This window comes from Maylandia zebra, linkage group LG12 (assembly GCF_041146795.1).
Source record: "Maylandia zebra isolate NMK-2024a linkage group LG12, Mzebra_GT3a, whole genome shotgun sequence".
Taxonomy (NCBI): Eukaryota; Metazoa; Chordata; class Actinopteri; order Cichliformes; family Cichlidae; genus Maylandia; species Maylandia zebra.
In genome coordinates this window covers 31,563,295-31,580,181 of record NC_135178.1, presented here as the reverse complement: position 1 = coordinate 31,580,181, position 16,887 = coordinate 31,563,295, and the positions used below count along the sequence as shown (strand labels likewise).

The 16,887-nt window shown below is 39.9% G+C and overlaps 1 protein-coding gene across 2 annotated transcripts in view; it reads right to left on the bottom strand.

Annotated features, from left to right (window-relative positions):
- The window catches only part of col27a1b (collagen, type XXVII, alpha 1b), a 66,024-nt gene extending 54,886 nt beyond the window's left edge, over nucleotides 1-11,138 (bottom strand). Inside the window, exons 1-4 of one of the 2 annotated variants that reach the window (XM_076891108.1) lie at nucleotides 10,938-11,138; nucleotides 10,613-10,744; nucleotides 8,758-8,822; nucleotides 1,816-3,116 (exon numbers count right to left, since the gene is read on the bottom strand). In XM_076891108.1, the coding sequence (XP_076747223.1) occupies nucleotides 1,816-3,116; nucleotides 8,758-8,822; nucleotides 10,613-10,665 (1,419 nt within the window). In that variant the 5' untranslated portion in view covers nucleotides 10,666-10,744; nucleotides 10,938-11,138. Of the gene's footprint in view, nucleotides 1-1,815; nucleotides 3,117-8,757; nucleotides 8,823-10,612 lie in introns of both variants that reach the window. The other variant, XM_004566726.3, reaches the window with a different exon arrangement.
- Nucleotides 11,139-16,887: the final 5,749 nt, after the last annotated feature.

The following is a 16,887-nucleotide window of genomic DNA, read 5'->3' as shown; positions in this document are numbered from 1 at the left end:
CCCTAATCGCTATCATATGTTCCTCGATTAAGCGAAATTATTTATCTCTTACACTTGGAGCAGCGCATGTCATTAACTCCCCCGGCCACCCTCGCATTCTGTGCCACTCGAGAGAGAGACTGCTGCTGGCGCTGTAGAATTTTTTTCCCCCTCACAATCAATTAATCATTTGACAATTGAATATCCAATCTAATTTATATTCCGTTATATAATTAGAATATTAATTGATAGCCATTCTTAATGTGCTCCCAGGGTGACAGATACTGCCATTCCATCAGATAGCGCTGTCATACCAGAGTGAAACCCTTGCCATCAGTGCGCTGATGAGGCAATAGCAGACTTCAAGAGTTATACTACTGTTATATTTTAGAGAGACAAAGTCTACATATTTAGGTCGGAGGAGTGTAGATGACAAGTTTTCCAGCCAGGAGATCCGACTCTGTTATCAATCCAGGGCTTTGTTTTCATTAGCCGATTAATTTCGTTTGCACTTAATTTTTTTATTTTGCTTACAACCACTGGTTTGGTTAGGCATCAAGAACTTTTCGTTAGATCGATGGATGGATGTCTTTACCTGAGAATATTACACGATGAAATAAATTATGATATTATTGTATACATCGGTGTTGAAATAATTTCATACAGGGTAACATGAAAAAAAGATCACTTATCTAACTGAAACACTGAACTTTACAATGACATCGGTATTCTCTGTATTGTCTATTTTTTTCTGAAATATATGTATATTTATCTGATTCATGTGAACAAACAATATGTATCTCAATGCTCCAAAAGCTTCAAGATCCAAATAGACTCTGGTTCTTCAAAATTAAAACCTTCTTTTATCATCTAATCATCACTTCAGATTAGATTTATACTTTATATTTGAGCCTATCATAACCACATTTTCAAAACAAAGTTCGTGAAACTCTTGTGAGCAGCCCACTTACGTCAGCTGTATCCCAGCAGAGTGGCATCAGAATTTAAAAATAATAATAAATGGCACATAAGATAAGTTAAATTGGACTATAAGCCAAACTCAGCAACTTGTTCAGACAACATAACTAGTAAGAAACACAACAATACAATTGTATTTATTATTGCCCTGTATGCAAGTGTAACATTTATATTATATTATAAGGCCTTCAAATATTTAGTCCCAATAGGTAACTGGGCACAAGTGCTTTATCCCTTTTTACCTTTGACCCTGCTTTAAAAGTATTCGTTCTCTGAGCAGTCCCACTCCCTCCCAAAGGAATCTAACACCTCACTGCCGGCCCTTCCACCAAGACAAACACTGACTGGCAAATGTCGACTGTGAACCTGACTGTTTTCACCATAGCTTTGAAAATAAAAATGAGGTTTGAAAATTATTAGCACTGCTTGCAAGTACTTTATCAAAGTCATGAAATAAAACGATTTAGTGGATTTTTAAAAACTCCCCATCATTAACACAACCAGCACTTCTACAATCAGAACAGTACACGCTGGGTCACTGCCTGATTCACAAAACCACACAATAAAGAGCAGCATCAGTTTTTACATCAGAGCAGGTCTGGAGATCACAGAGTGAACCAGCAAATACGCCATTATTGAAGCAACAACCTGTTGAACTTATGTGTCACTGTGGTTCAACAAAGGGTTAATAGACTAAGCTAAAATATAACAATACAAAGATAAAAAATAATGCTTGAATTCAAACACAGCAACACCAGAAATGTACTCATCTAATCGTTTTACAGTTATTTCAACACAGACATTCACGGATTTCAGCAAAATGTTTGTGTTGTGTTTGTTTAGAGCTGACACACTTACCGGCGGTCCTGGTTCGCCCTTTAGTCCAGGTGATCCAGCGAGTGCAGAGAATTGGGTCGGTTCCAGGTCAAATGTTTGAAAGCCATCTGTTGCAGCTGGAGTGACTGGAGTGAGCGAGGTGGGCTTGACATCCAGCACGCTGGTCACCTTTGGCTCGGGTTTCTTTGGAGCTACTGTGGTTAGCTGCTTTTTATTATAAAAGTAGGCGTTTGAAGGAGACCCCTGCGTGGAAGCAGCTGTACTTTGGAGAGCCGGCTTCATCTCTGATGATCTGGTAAAAACAGGTAAGTGTATACTTTTTCCAGAAGGTTGCGGTGAGTTGGTATCTGCCTGCTTTGTGTTTTTTATGGCGTGTGAGGTTGGTTTGGGGTTCGGTGGAGTCATGTTGATCCCAGGAGATGTTGTAACAGACTGAGTTGGAAATCTAGATGGGCTTTCAAGCCCTGGGTGAACTGTTGGAGAAACGGACACAGCACCAGGTTTTGGAGTACTCATTGCCATATACACAGACATCACGGAGTTGGTTGAAGGAAGAACTGTAGTCCTCATATTTTCCTCAGTGAAGGCCAAATTAGGTGTCCGAGCCTTTTTGGATATCTCCGTCAAAGAGAGAGGAGTTATGTGAGTGACAGTAACGTTTGGGTCTGTGGAAAATAGAGGTAGCAGTGGTGGAAATACAGGCCGATAAGTGTCAGCTTCTCTGCATTGTTTCTTAATGTAATCACAATAGTTATGAGCTGCCTCGGCTGAGGGATAAATGTCAAACTGACAGATGGCACCTTCAAATGGCACCGAGCTGTGGTCCATTCTGCCCAGCAGGAAGGAGCCCTCTGGATCCAGAGTCTCCTGTTTTCTAGAATGCAAATCTGCATGTATGCTTTTCTTACCACAAGATGTGTGTAAGAACACTTGTTGGCCTCGAATATCCAAAGCCAGACTGTGCCACTGGCCATTGTAGACATCGTAGTCAAAACTTACAGAGCTCTGCTGTCCTACGTGTACAAGGATCTTCCCTGGTACAAACTGCACTCCGAGCTGAACTTTTCTTTTCTTTGACAGAGCTGAGAAAAGGAAAGCGTTGTTGATGCGATGAACAGATAGGCTAAGGATAAGGGAGAGATTGGAGGGGTTGTAAGAAGAGGGTATAACAGTGTGCAGAGGTGCCTGGATGCGTGCCCTCTCAGTGAGGATAACGCCTGACTTGAAGGGGATGATGCCATGATGGATGGATCGAGAGCTTGAAGATGGGGAGCTGCCAGGCCTTCGCCCAGTAAGTCCAAGCTGCTGCAAGACATCTACATCTTTAAGGAAACAAGAAAGAAACATTAGCGGACAGCTAATTCTGTGTGCAATTAATAAGCTAATTAAATTTACACAAGAATCTGATTATTAGCATCCTACTCAAATGCAATCTGTATTCAAGTAAAAACAAAAGTGCAATAATATAAATGATCATCTATTAAGATGTGAATTCCCGTCGTGGCATCGTAAGTTTAAAGTCCAACTAATGGAAAAACCTGAGGCAAAGACAATTTTAAAAGACTGCATAAAATTTCCAATATATGGTCACACTTCCATATTTGCTTTTGGGGATTGCTGGAAATTGTGTGATCGTTACATCAGGCTTAATTGGAACAATTTCAGGGTAAGGAGGCTGAACGAGTCCCTGGAAAGGAAAGTGGTGGGTTTTTAAGAGGTGCATTAGAAACGGAAATGCTATCTCGCTTTATCTGGAAATGTCTGCTGATTAAAGATGATCGCTCTGACAGGGGCCCAAGCTCATGAAAACACACTGCTGTATTTTCTGCGGGTTTTAATTGCTACTTGCTTCTCAAGGGAGGAAAATGTGGGTAACAGTGATCCATTACAGCACTGTGTATTCTGTATATTGCACCTAATTGGATCCACACCTTTGTGCTAAAGTTTAATTAAATCCACATTTCATTGTAGCAAGAGAAGGGTGCTTTTTTTCTAAAGAACTCTTTGCGATAAACGTACACTCTTGGGAAAGTGTCCCATTTCTCTTGTGACCAGGAGGCAGAGCTACCAACCTTCCGATTACTAGATGACCTCATCTACTGATCGGAAGGTTGGTGGTTCAATCGATGGCTGCTCCTGTCTGCATCCCAAATATCCCTGGGCAAGAAACTAACGCCAATGTATTGGAGTGTTAGAAGACTGTGTTAGATGTGTGAATGATGCAACCAGTACAAAGCACTTTGAGTGCTCAAGTAGAAAAGCGCTACATAAAAACCAGTCCATTTACCACCTATTAGAATAGAATATCGAGTCAGAAACATTCTTTCAATGAACCAATACCATTATAACCTATATTTAACCAAAATTTAAATAGAGAAAAAGCTGAAATATTATACATTTAGTAACACTGCTTGTCCCAAACCACAAACCGAGACCCATTAAAGTAACAGCATCAAGGTTGTCTCAGTTATTTATTCTTTTAACTTCGATGTTGCATTTGAAAAAATAACATTTACTCATCTTTAGAAGTCAAACATCAAGCACATCGTTACTTCGGGCAGTCAGGTCAAGACATTAAAGTCAGCTCACAATCTCAGCACATCAACGGGTCTCTTATCATTAGTTCTTCCTCCCCATTATCATCAAGTGCTTGTTTATATGATCAGACCATAATACTGCAGGATCTTTATGATATAAACCAGCGTGTGATGAACAAAACTGAGTAGATTTGGATCTCAATACCCACATTATAGCTCAGCTCACACCATTCTACACATTAAACTGGCAAATCTCAGCTACACTATTTAAACTATGTCAATCCCAACTTACCTGTTTCATGCCAGGCCTGACTTCATGGATTAGCCTTTTCTTTTGACTATAAATATAATGGACTGAACTCTTCAAATCAAAACAGACTCACTTCACATTATTATATTATTTTCTATTATTAGCCATAAATTTAGGTAATCAGTGATTCTAAATATAGGGGTTTTTTTTCTGTTTAAATTAGTAGGGCTGAAAAATCTCAAACCAATCAGCGCATGCTAAATATATATTATGTATTAATCTTCTCTGTACGTTTCCCCATCTTCTTAGACTAAAAGCTCACATAGAAATTGTAAATACCCATTCTTTTTCACTTAGCAAATATAAATCGCTAAGTGATCAATTCTGGCTCAGCAGAAGAAAAACAAGTATAGACACGAGTCCCGCTAGGAGGTGGGAAATCCAGCTCAGTATGTGCAGGCAGCGGGAGGTCAGCTCGACTGAAAAATTCACACATGGAAAAGACACATCAAACAGTAAGTGAAACAAGAACAAAAGCCTTCTTCAGTCAAATTTCTTATATAGAACTGATTTGAATTGTTAATATGGTATGAGGAAAGCAAAATTGTTCTTTCATTGTGTGATGTACTTTCAGGGCTTACACTGCATATTTAAATCTAAGCGGGTAGGCGGGCTGCCTCTGGCTTTTTGTGGCCTCCTGATGAGCTGAAAAAATAATAACTGAGAACTGAGTCTGACACATCCTGGAGACACGCATAGTTAAAGTACAAGTGTATCAGACAACAAAAACTTTTCACAGAAAGCAGGGGAAGATTAATACGTTTCCACTATTAGTATGCTGCTAATGTAGATTCTGTATTTTCTGCAACAGCTTGACAGCAAAAATATTCTAGCAGAGACAAAAAATGTCTATTTTATAGATACCATCAAGAAAAGCAACAACACTGAATAACAAATCATGTCTCTTTACATTTTTGTGATGTGATCAAAAAGTTCTGAGAACAGGTACGTAAAAATCCTTACATTATTTCAATTTAGACAATCTCCAGCTCAAGGTCATCTTCTCTGCCATCACCAGATGGTTTTCACCACGACTGCTATTTTTAGATCATTCTCAGGAAGTGGTGCTCTGACCACTTATGCTGTGTGCTGTACATTTTCACCAAAGACCTAAAGCCTGCATTGAGAGGCAACATCAACTTCTGTTTAAACCTTACCTAAATTTCACATGACTATTGTTTGTGATGAGATCTGGGTCTGCAGCTACGAGCAGTTTTCCATTGAAGAGTCCACAGTTTCCAAGCCCAGAGGTAGCGTGTCATGTGTGAAATGTTCTGCATTTCTCTCAACATTTTTCAGTTTACGCACAGAAAATTAATTCCTCGGGGTGAGAGTGTCAACAGGGAGTGCTACAGTAACATCCTGAGGCATCCGAGGGAGCGTTTATAGGAAACCGTCCTAATTGTGACACATGCCAGTGTAGCATCTGGCGCCTGCTCAGAGCACTTTGAAAACGGAGGAGTTTTTTCGTGACATAAACAATCTTTGCTCAAGTCCTCAACCACTCACCAGATTTCCCTTCATGGATCTTTGTCCATTTTCTAAAAATAACAGTCAGGCTAGTGGTTTGCCATTTCGACACACTGGAGGAGATCCATTGGGGGTTGGAGCCTATCCCAGCTGTCATCGCGTGACAGACAGGGTACACTGCACAGGCTGTACAGAAACAGACAACCATTCATATTCATACTTATAGCCAGTTTAGAATTTCTAATTACCTAACCCACACATGTCTTTGGACAGTGGGAAGAGGCCGGAATACCTGGAGAACCCATGCAAGCTTTGAAAACTCCTCACAGAAAGGCTCTTTCTGGCTGGTGGCTAAACACAGCAGTCACTAAAAACTGTCCATGTGTGCAAGAGAAGATGTCTTTTGATGTGAGAATTACCAAACACAAATATGGTAAGACAGTTCTCAGAACCTTTTGGTCAAAACTTGTAGGATGACTACAAAAAAACCAAAAACCATAGCCTGTTTTTGAAGAACCAGAACGTCAGTGACGTAGTAGCTCAACATGCTTACAATCCATCACAGTTCACAGGTCATTGTTCAGAAATTGACGCATGTGACCAAGACCACAACCTTGGGTACAGTTTTGGTGAATACGTGCAAGACGATTTGTGGAAGTCTCACTAAAATCTGATGCTTAGTAAGAGAAAAAGTGATCCTTGCAAAAATGGTAAAGTATCCTTAAAGACAAATATGTCTATTGCCATGCAGTACTGTAAGAGGACTAATTTGTGCGTGAATGGTCAGATGGGCATGGATGCCTCGTTAACGCATGAGGCCAACAATCCTTTTGGTCATATGAGCTAAAAATTAATGTGTTTTAAGAACTTCAAGTACAAGAAGGGTTTTGTTTTCACTAAATTTCTCATCTGAGAGAAGCTTGTTGGCCTTTGATGAGGCACAATAATCCATCTACTGGGCAGTGTATATTACCAGTGGTTTAGCTGGCCATGGCTAAACTTTTACTATTCCATATTAAAAACTGTGGGAGGTTCTGCACCCAGAATGTATGCTTTTTTATTTACTATCATGATTATTATTGAAAACAGTCTTAGGCTTCTTTCCTAACTGACTTCATAACAGAAGTACATGTAGTTGCTCAGTCAGTTTCACTAAGGTTTGCTGGTTCAGTGTCTGGCACTGACAGATTGGCTGTCATCTAGAAGATGGTTGGTATTACATCAACACATACATAACGAACTCCCATATCTACTCTGGGATTACTGCACTCTGGCTGACCTCAATCGGGAACACTTCTGAAAAAAACACACAGGCTGCTGATATATGTGTAACTGTAGGAACTAAACTTCAAGGCCTGTGCACACTGACAGTGAAGATTTCTTCTGGTGTTTGATGTCAAAATGTAGAAAACAATGCAGACTAAAAGCTGTAGAATAACAAAATCTGGACTGTGAAGTACAGGCAACAACATCCAAACATGCATAGACATTTCATATCTGCAGGACTGCTCCATGTGATCTATTTGCAAATGATCCAAACAATCTGCCGGGTTGTGTAACAGCAAAACTATTTTTCTATTTTAGCCTTTTGCAAGCACAAAATTGTGCTTTGTTAGGATCTGACAGTGTGCAAATTAACACATATAAAATACTAGGTCTCTAGACACTCAGTCATCACAGGAGGGAAATATCATCTGATGCATGCAGAGTTTCAGATAAAACTGCCAGAAACTGCTATCAGGGAACACAGTGGCTTACGTTATCAAATGACATCGAGAAACTGGGAAGAGTGCCGATTGAATAAAAATCTGGCGGATTTTTGATTGACAGCAGACTCAGACAACAAGCTGATAATGGCCTCTCAGATGTGTAACAGCAAGCTAACTGCAGCAGACATCGATGCACAGCTGAGTGTGAGTCACAATATGAAAGTGCGAAAGTACTTCAAGCAGACAAGACTCTGCAAAGTGTGGCTGATAGGTCAGGTAACACTTTAATTAAGTTATCAAAGAGGGGGTATGAGGTTTGCTGAGCTTTAGAGGCTTAGAAACAAAAAAATGAACTCCTGCAGAATGAAAGAGGTCCACAGGTTCATCTTTTTTCCAACAAAATAAATGTCTGAACCACATCTGATTGCACATTATTAGAATACCTGTTTTTGTGTGCGACATTTGAGTTACCAGTTCAGTTTTCGCTGTAACAGAGACGTTAGCAATGAAACCAAACCACTTTAAAATTGGTTTAGTAAATTCAGCAAGTTATAAGTATTTAAACCTCCTGCTTCTATGAACATATATTAGAAGATGTGGCTGTCCCACATTCGACCACAACTTAATATGGTTTCCAGCGAAGAGTAAACACAATGAATCAGTCTGTGTAGTTGGCAGACTGCACTGCTCATAAAGGTAAAGCTGAGCAGGATTTATGCTATTCACAAATAAACAGTGGTAAACTGACAAATGTTTGCACAATAACAAGTCCATGTTAGGGCCACATACTTACCCAGCCTTCTACAGCTCATTAGTTTATTTCAATTTTCTTTTTCTCAGTGGTTTTAAGGCATATTTGTGACACCACATGCTCAGAAATACATTGAATGAAAATGTATAACAGACATTTACCCACCTTTGCTTTAAAGTTTCTTACCTTGTGCTTGTGTTAGCCTTAGAGAGCAGGTACAACAGAGTAAAGTCCAAAGAATCAGAACTCTCCTAAATACAAAGACAAAAGGAAACATGTCAGATGTTAGAGGTTTGTGTAATTTTTGTGCTTTACAATTAACTCAGCTTTCAGGTGCACTTCAATCACATTTCATAAAAAAAACTTATAAATTCCTTAAAAATGTCATCTGAGCCCTTAATGTATCTCTTTCACATTCTTGCTTAGTCCAATTTAATGCAAAATGTTATGTGAAATAATTTGCAGGATACATTACCAGTTTAAGTAAGCAAAGTGACATACTAAGTTAGCTGGAGAGCCATCTGGCACAGTCATGTTAGGTGCTGCTGCAGCATCAGCAGCAGCAGCCCTTGCTTTTTCAAACAGTCTAACATCTGCTTCAAGAGAGCAAGCTCTGGCTTATCTTGCTGCCTGACCAGATAAGCTACTGCCCAGCAGAGGCAGGTAAGTGCTCCCATAAGGCCACCTCTGACAATCTTTAAAAAAGATGCACCACATCACCTTAAAACCCACAATGCCAAGCGAAAGATAGACAAATGCTTTGGGGAAAAAAAGTGTTTCATATGTCAGTGTTTTATCGCTAACATCTGACTTTTATCTGAGGCAAACTGCAGCCTAGCCGAGCACTTTTGGACTGTGGGTTTTAAAAGGGGTTTCATCTAAACCCAGCAGTGAGAAAAAGCTGCTTTTCTCAGCCTACACAGGGACGTGTAATCATTCAACTAGATTTAGATCAATTCTGTTTTCACAGGCCAACAGTGCCACTTAATATCCAACATCAAGCAGCACACGGCAAATTTTACACCATTGATTTTTCTGTGACATTTATATGTCAAGACAAGTGATAAAAGAGATGCTGATTACTCATATGGAGCTGCTCTAAAGGTGCTGAATTATTTCAAATGGGTGTGAATTTCAGCTGTCTCTATGATAATATCAGGTTTTCACGCATCACATCATTTGGGCTTTAAATGCAGCAGACGAATCTGGGTGAATGTGGTACAAGTGCTGCTTGAAGTGGCACACACTTAGTGACAAGTGCTATAATTAAAGCATTTTCAGGAATTCTTACATTTGCGGTTCTTCTCCAAAGAGCCACAAAACCACTGGTCAGCCACTGGCACAATGAATGCTGGTTTGAGCTTCAGAAAGTTTTAGTCCTTCCACCTTCACTGTAATCTCGCTAAACTGACAGCAGCAGCAGAAACTGTATGTGCCACTTGTGACCAAGCCTCCTGTATGTCCTGCAGATTTTATGTGATGCAACATCTGGACTTTTATAGGACATCTCCTCCCATTGTGTCAGCCAGGCCAACCAGCTGAGTAAGATGCACAGCAGGGAGGAGAGAAAAGGAGGAGGAGGAAGAGGAGGAGTGTCTCCTCCTCTCATACATTTCCCTTAAATCAGTCCCAGATCGTTTGGCAGCTCATTCAGATACAAGCTGCAAAGGCAGAACTTGTAGAACAGCACAGCAGACTACACTGGCTTTCACTGAACTGATGTTAAGAGCAGAGAAAATAGTTTCCACATGCTTATCTCTGCAAGCCATTAATTACACCACCTGTTCTGCACGATTTCTCAAACAAATACCTCTAAAAGCTCAAGTCATTTGTCTTAGTAACCCAAGAAATGCTGTCACAAGTTTTTTCAAACAACTACTGTAAAACATACTGCTTGTATCAGTGCTGCTAGACATCAACATCTTTCTCGAAAGGACATGGATTCGGGGGAACCCGAAAAAAAAAAAAGAAATCCCTCTTTAATTCAGAAAAGTGAGAAAGAAAAGTGCTCATTTATGCACTTCTGAATATGTCGACTCACCCCCCGACTCCAGTGGTTTTCAGTTTGGAGTACGGGGCATTATCCGGCTCCATAGCGGTTACTTCATTCTTTCTTGGGAGTTTTTTCTACAGTCCAGAGGAGGCAGATAAAGTTTTTCCATCCCAGGTGTTCCTTGAAGAGTCGCGCGTAGAGTAAAAAAGTGCAAGACAGCAAAAATAAAACAGTGAAACGATGCGGGATTAACCAGCAGTGAAAAAGCTTCTTTTTGCCATTGTCTTGCCTCTAATTCTTTGAGTCTCCTTCCAGAAGATAACAGCAATGTGATTTTTTTAAGGAAAAGAAAAGACGCTCCACAGAGCTTCACCTGTGCGCTTCCGATATTTCTTTCCGTCTTTCCGTTAGAGTCTCGTCCAGCTTTCCCGGGGAATCAATGCAGGACAAGATGTAGAAGCCCAGCGGTGTGTGTATGTGTGTGTCGACTTCCCAAAATGAAAGTTTATTGTGGACTGAGGGAAATCTTGAGAAGCGGGAGAGGGGGGACAACACCTCCCTCTGTCGCCCTCAGCTGAAATCCAAGAGAAGCAAATCTGGAGCTACACGCGGTTTTCAGGCGCTCCTTCAGCAAAAGGTGTGTCATTTCAGAAAGCAGCAGCCTGTCAGTGTGCACGTGTGTCTGTGTACTGCCGATCAAATCACTGAAAATCGTGTAGTTTTCGGGATGTGCTAGAAACAATCACATCTGCAGCATCTGCTGGGCCATAGCAACCATTTTAGAAACAGATGGTCAGCCCTCTGTAGAAATATGGTGACCAGACATAAAAACAAAGCTCTAAAACAGATCCTGCTTGTTACTTTTGGCTTTGATCAGTTAAGGATAATTGATGATTGAGATGTTTCCACTTATGACGTGGATAATGGTGCTCACTGTCATATCTTGCTGGAGTTAAAGGAGCGTTGTAAATGTTAATAATAAAGGTTAATTCATTCTGATCTAAGCACTGTTTTACTTAGCGAAAAGATTCTGTGGGTTTATTATCAGAAAGATTTGATTAGTAAAGGGTTTTTTTTTAGCACCTGGAAGCTCCAGTTATACTCACCATGCTCCTACAACATCAGTTTGCCACAAATCTGCTAAGAGTACAGGGATATAAAGCAACTAACAACCTGGAGTATTTTTGTTTAGAAATCTAACTAATCACATAGCATCCACAACAAGTCAGCTGCATGCTAAAGGTGGTGGATGTGCATTCACCCCTCCAGAACTTGATCTACTTCTAAACTGTTTTTGCAGTTTTGGCATAGCGACCTCACCGCTTTACTACTTCATGGCAACTGTGGGGCTGAGAAATGAAGAACAAGCAGAAGTTCAACTACTGCACTTCCTCTTGTGGTTAAGGTTGGCTCAGCAATCTCCACAGATTCTCATGTTAAAATGTCCAACTTTATAGCAGAATTGTCTCTGTAGGTAGTTTCTACCAGATGTGCAGGGTGTGGCCATGTTATAAGTGTGCCAACACAGGCACACAGGTTTTGATCTCACAAATGACAATGCTTGCTATCAGTGAATTTCAGTTTTTTATTAGTCTGTTACTGTTAGCCTACTAAATAGCAAACATCTGTGCAACTTACTAGTCGTGCTTTCAAGCATTTAGTGATAACCCAGAACTCTACCATGTTGGCTAAATAGGGTCAGTCTTTGCTTCAAAAATGCCAACATGACAACAGGTCCTCCAGCTACTTTCTAGTTATTAATTTGCCAAATTCCAGCAAAAGCAACACTGATGAACTGCAAAAACTACTAAAACTGCTCTGCACCTTTCTGTGTGTGCGTTCTCAGTTGTTCTGCACTTCTGCTGATATTGAAAGTATACCTCTGTTCATTTATGTCAGCAAATAATATTATTGGCCAAACCTGCATGTCACAAAAACCTGAAACTGTTGCAATTTACACATTTTTAGAGTCAGAAACCCCCAGGAATTTGAATTAGGGTTTTTTCCATCTACATAATCAGTTGAGGTGAAGCAAAACCACATGAAAGTACTTTTGTGGACTCACCCCCAATCCACTTGCGCTCTATGAAAATATTTAACTTCTTGTGAAACGTGTGACTGAACTTTTTCAGAGTAATCTGTCTGACATTTGAAAATTTGCAGTGTAAACACTCCTGCTGTTTGTGCTTCGCAACTACTCTGTCTGTGTCAAGTTCCATCAAACTCCAACCGAACCCCAGCAAAAGCAAGGAACACATTTCCGCTTTGACAAATGAACAATTAATTTAATCAAGTGAAATTTAAACCATTAAACCAGCTTTTTGTGACAGCCCCCTTTAACCCCCTGCCTCTTCACTGTTTACTTCCGTTCTCACCATTATAACAGGGTTGCAGGGCTGCACTGATTCCAATTTGTGCATGTATGTGTGTATGTGCATGCGTACTGTCGTGTGCTGCGAAATTCCTCTGCCAAATAAAGTCCTCATTGACCCGCCTTCAACAAACACGCTATGACAGTGTCCAGGGGAGACCCAACAGAGCACCAATTCAGCCGTCTGCAACTGGATCTCTTCTCCTCGCACAGAGTCCCCACACAGTTCGTCCTCTCATGACCAGGAAGGAAGGGAGCTCACCACCTTGAAAGAGCACTTCCCATGTACCTGTCTCAGCATCGCCGGATGTGAGCTTTTGTTACCACACGTTTTAGTTTACAGACAAGGAGAGCTATGTCCTGTGGAAGAGCCTAGGGGAAGATCTTCAATCTGGAGTGTAAAGTTTCATGGGGTTTGTAATGATTATTGCAGCAGCCTATGCAAGTGATTCTCAAATTGTTGCCCAGGAACTGCCAAGGGGTTCTTAGATGCATGCCTGTTCATCTTCTTGCCAAGAGTTAAATGAGAAGAAGAAGAAGCAGATGGTTACTTTTTAGCTCAGCTTAGCATTAAAATATAAACCAGGTAACATGTCTATTTAAGTGCAACAGATCTGCCAGTTTGCTGTTTTTGCAATTCAGCTTTTGTGTAAGAGAATAAAGCGTTTTACAGAACGAGCTTCAGAGCTTTATTTTGTCTTTAGACAAACTGTATATGAAAGATGGACGTAATTTATAGGTCTTTTTTCTCACTTCGACTGTCTCAGTGCTTTTTATACAGGCATCATTTAGAGCTCGCTTCACAGCCCTGCTGCCCGGATTTTAACTGGCACCAAGAAGTATGAGCACATTACTGCAGTACTGGCAAACTGACACTGGCTGCCTGTTAAGTTCCATATTGATTTCAAAATTTTGGTAATCACTGTTAAAACATTAAATGACTTTGCTCAAGAGTCCATGAAGGACTTATTAACACCCCTGCGTGCCTGGGTGTTTACTGTCATCAGTGACTTTTTATTCCGAGTTCTCGGCTAATAACAAACAAAGGTTAGCAGGCTTTTGCGATGTTGTGGTCTTAAGATATGTGGTATTTTTTATCCATCTTTATTTTTTTTTTTTTTTTGATTTTGTTCAGTTTTTACATTTTCGCCTACCTTTTGTGAATTTTCCTTTTCTTTTTTTTCAGAGATCCTGCCTATTGATAGGCCTAAAATTGTTTTTCAGTATCTAAGTTAAGATAATTGCCAGCGATAGTTTCATATTGCTGTCAGGGCACGAGCCTCTCCACACATCTAAAAGAAAGCTAATTATTTTAATTAGTAATTCCCTAAATTAATTGTCCTAAATTTTAAGGTAATTCCTAGCAAAACCTTTTATTTTACTTTCATATTATCAACAATCAAAACTAATGGCGTATGTATTTTCCATCCTCGCTGCACTCAGACCCAAACCTATTTATGCTTCCTGAAAAAAATAATTATATATTTAAATCATTTACACTCTAAATGATTTTCTAGATCAGCTGGGCCCTTTAGGTTTTAGCCAGGGCCCATTTGTCCAATAAAATACACATTTTTTGTGTAAGGGAGTGTTCTTCAGTAATAGCTTTCCTATGTAACACAGGCAGTAAAATGTTATGTGTCGTAGATATTTGAAGTCTTTCCAGATATGGTTCCTTTGGGCACATAAAGGTTTGTGGTCTGATGCATGTTGGTGGTCCTTGACATGAAGAAGTTTGAGAGCTCTTTTCAGTTTGGCCTCTGGGATTTAAATTTCTGCTTTTCTACCTGACAGCAGTTTCAGAAGAGTCGTCTTCCAATCCAAGCAAATACTTTCCTGCATACTCGCAGTTCAGGCCAAAAGCTTGTTTTAGTGGAAAGCATGAATTAGCTTTGATGGAAAAGCTGCAGGATTTTCTATGAGTATTTTAATAGCATATTCTCTTCTTCACAGGACCCAAGTGAGAAGTTCTGTGTGTGTGTGGAAAATTGGTGGATTTTCCTGCAGACAGTGTCGTTGTAACTAGCATTGCAATTAGCATAGAAGGCAAATTTGTTCAACTGAGTGCTAATTAGTTATAAGCAACAGTTCAGTTTGCACAGTTTAAGATTTATGGTGATATATTCAATTAAATTTGGATTCAATTTGAGTAAAAACATAAACGGGATATTTTTGGATATTCTGTTCTATTTTTATAACAAACCTTAAAATATGAGCTTAACACATGGCACATCTTTTCATGTCATGCTCTAGAGATGGAAACGCTTGTCTGATAAACACAGACTCTTTTGTTTTACTCTCATGTCTTGGGGAAATGGGGCCAGCTGAATGCAGCAGACTCTGCTCAGGCACAGCTGGATCCAATAAGAGGATGCCCTGGTGTTCTGTTTACCCATTCCATATATTACAACAGGAAATTTGGGGAGGAAAAGAGTGATATAATAGTATCAAATACTACTATATTCATTTCATTTCCCTACTAACAATTCTGCTTTTTCCCCTCAACTACAAAAAGAATGATAACATCTGAAAGCACACTGTTTTGATGTTCAGCCCAGAAATACTTTGTGCTTTGTTCTACTATAACAATAGTATATTATGTTAGTTCTAGGCTATAGTCTGTTGTCTGTGCGCATGTAAAGACTACTGCACACCAAATCTACCTAGCTGTACCTGAACTTAAACTTTACAGTTTAGTCTCACGGCTCTTGCCTTAAATATTCCTACAGAAGGCAGCTGTGGGAATATTAACTTTACAGACTGGTAAAGTTAAGAACTAGCTTTCAACAGTGTGGATCATTTTGTAGTGACTTTTTTTTCTCAGGCATTTGTGGAAACAAAGTGAGACAGAATATTGGACTGAAATTTGTCAATGGTGACAGAAAAGGGAAAATAAAGTTAATAATATTGCTCCACTGAGTTGTTTCAGTTTGTTAATATTTAACATTTTCAAGTATATTGGCAGTTTTCTCAGTTTTCCTTTTAATGTTATTGTGCTACGTCACACAAACAGTTATTGAATGCAGGTTTAAAAAAAAATACACATTATTTGCGGCATGCATACATATAACCTTTTTTCCCCTCTACACTCCGGCATAATACAATGCACCAGTCATCTGGTTCATCCTCATATGCTGCACCAGTTCATGTATCGGCCATCTTTGCTACTTTTTTAGAATATATTATAAGTGAGTGCACTGAACGCAATAATGCAGTGATAGGGTAACTCAAGATTTTAACCCTCTTTAACAGTGTAATAATAATAATTTGAAGTTGTGCTAGAACACAAAGACTGAATCTGTCTGAAGGCCACATTAGATGTGGTAATTATTGCCAATTCCTTACCCCGTGGAGCTGCAGAAAGACAGACGCTGCTGCCAAGTCAGAGGCATTGTTGTGGTGACATTTGAGTGGGGGATCAAACCGCTGATGAATAATCCATATTGAAAAGCTGCTCTTTCTGCCAAATGTCAAACAGCAGCAGGAGCAATTGTTCAAGGAGCGGACTCTAAAACTCTTCATTCAGCATCCTCATAATACTGTGTCACACAGTGTACTAGTAAAGGTGGCGATGCAGCGTGTGCAAAACAAACAGTGGTTTAATAACTGAGGTTTCAAAGGATTTCCTCACTCACTAGATTGCTCATTTTCTAAACCAGTCCTGTCATAATATGCCACACACTACGTTTGACTGTCAGTAGAAGTACTAACAGTTTACTTTCCTGCAGCTTTGTATTCATCGTCATCACAGCTTCACAGCTCGTCTGTGAATTGCTCTTCCGTCATGGATTGCACCCTGTGATGATCTCTGATCTCTGCAGCTCTACAGAACATGTCACAAGTCCAGAAACCCTCATTTTTATCTTGTGCTTTGAATGTGCAGCAAGAATGAGCCAACATCAGCTTCCTGCTCCCCTTCTGTTTACTGCAACAGATGAAAAGAGAGCAGAGT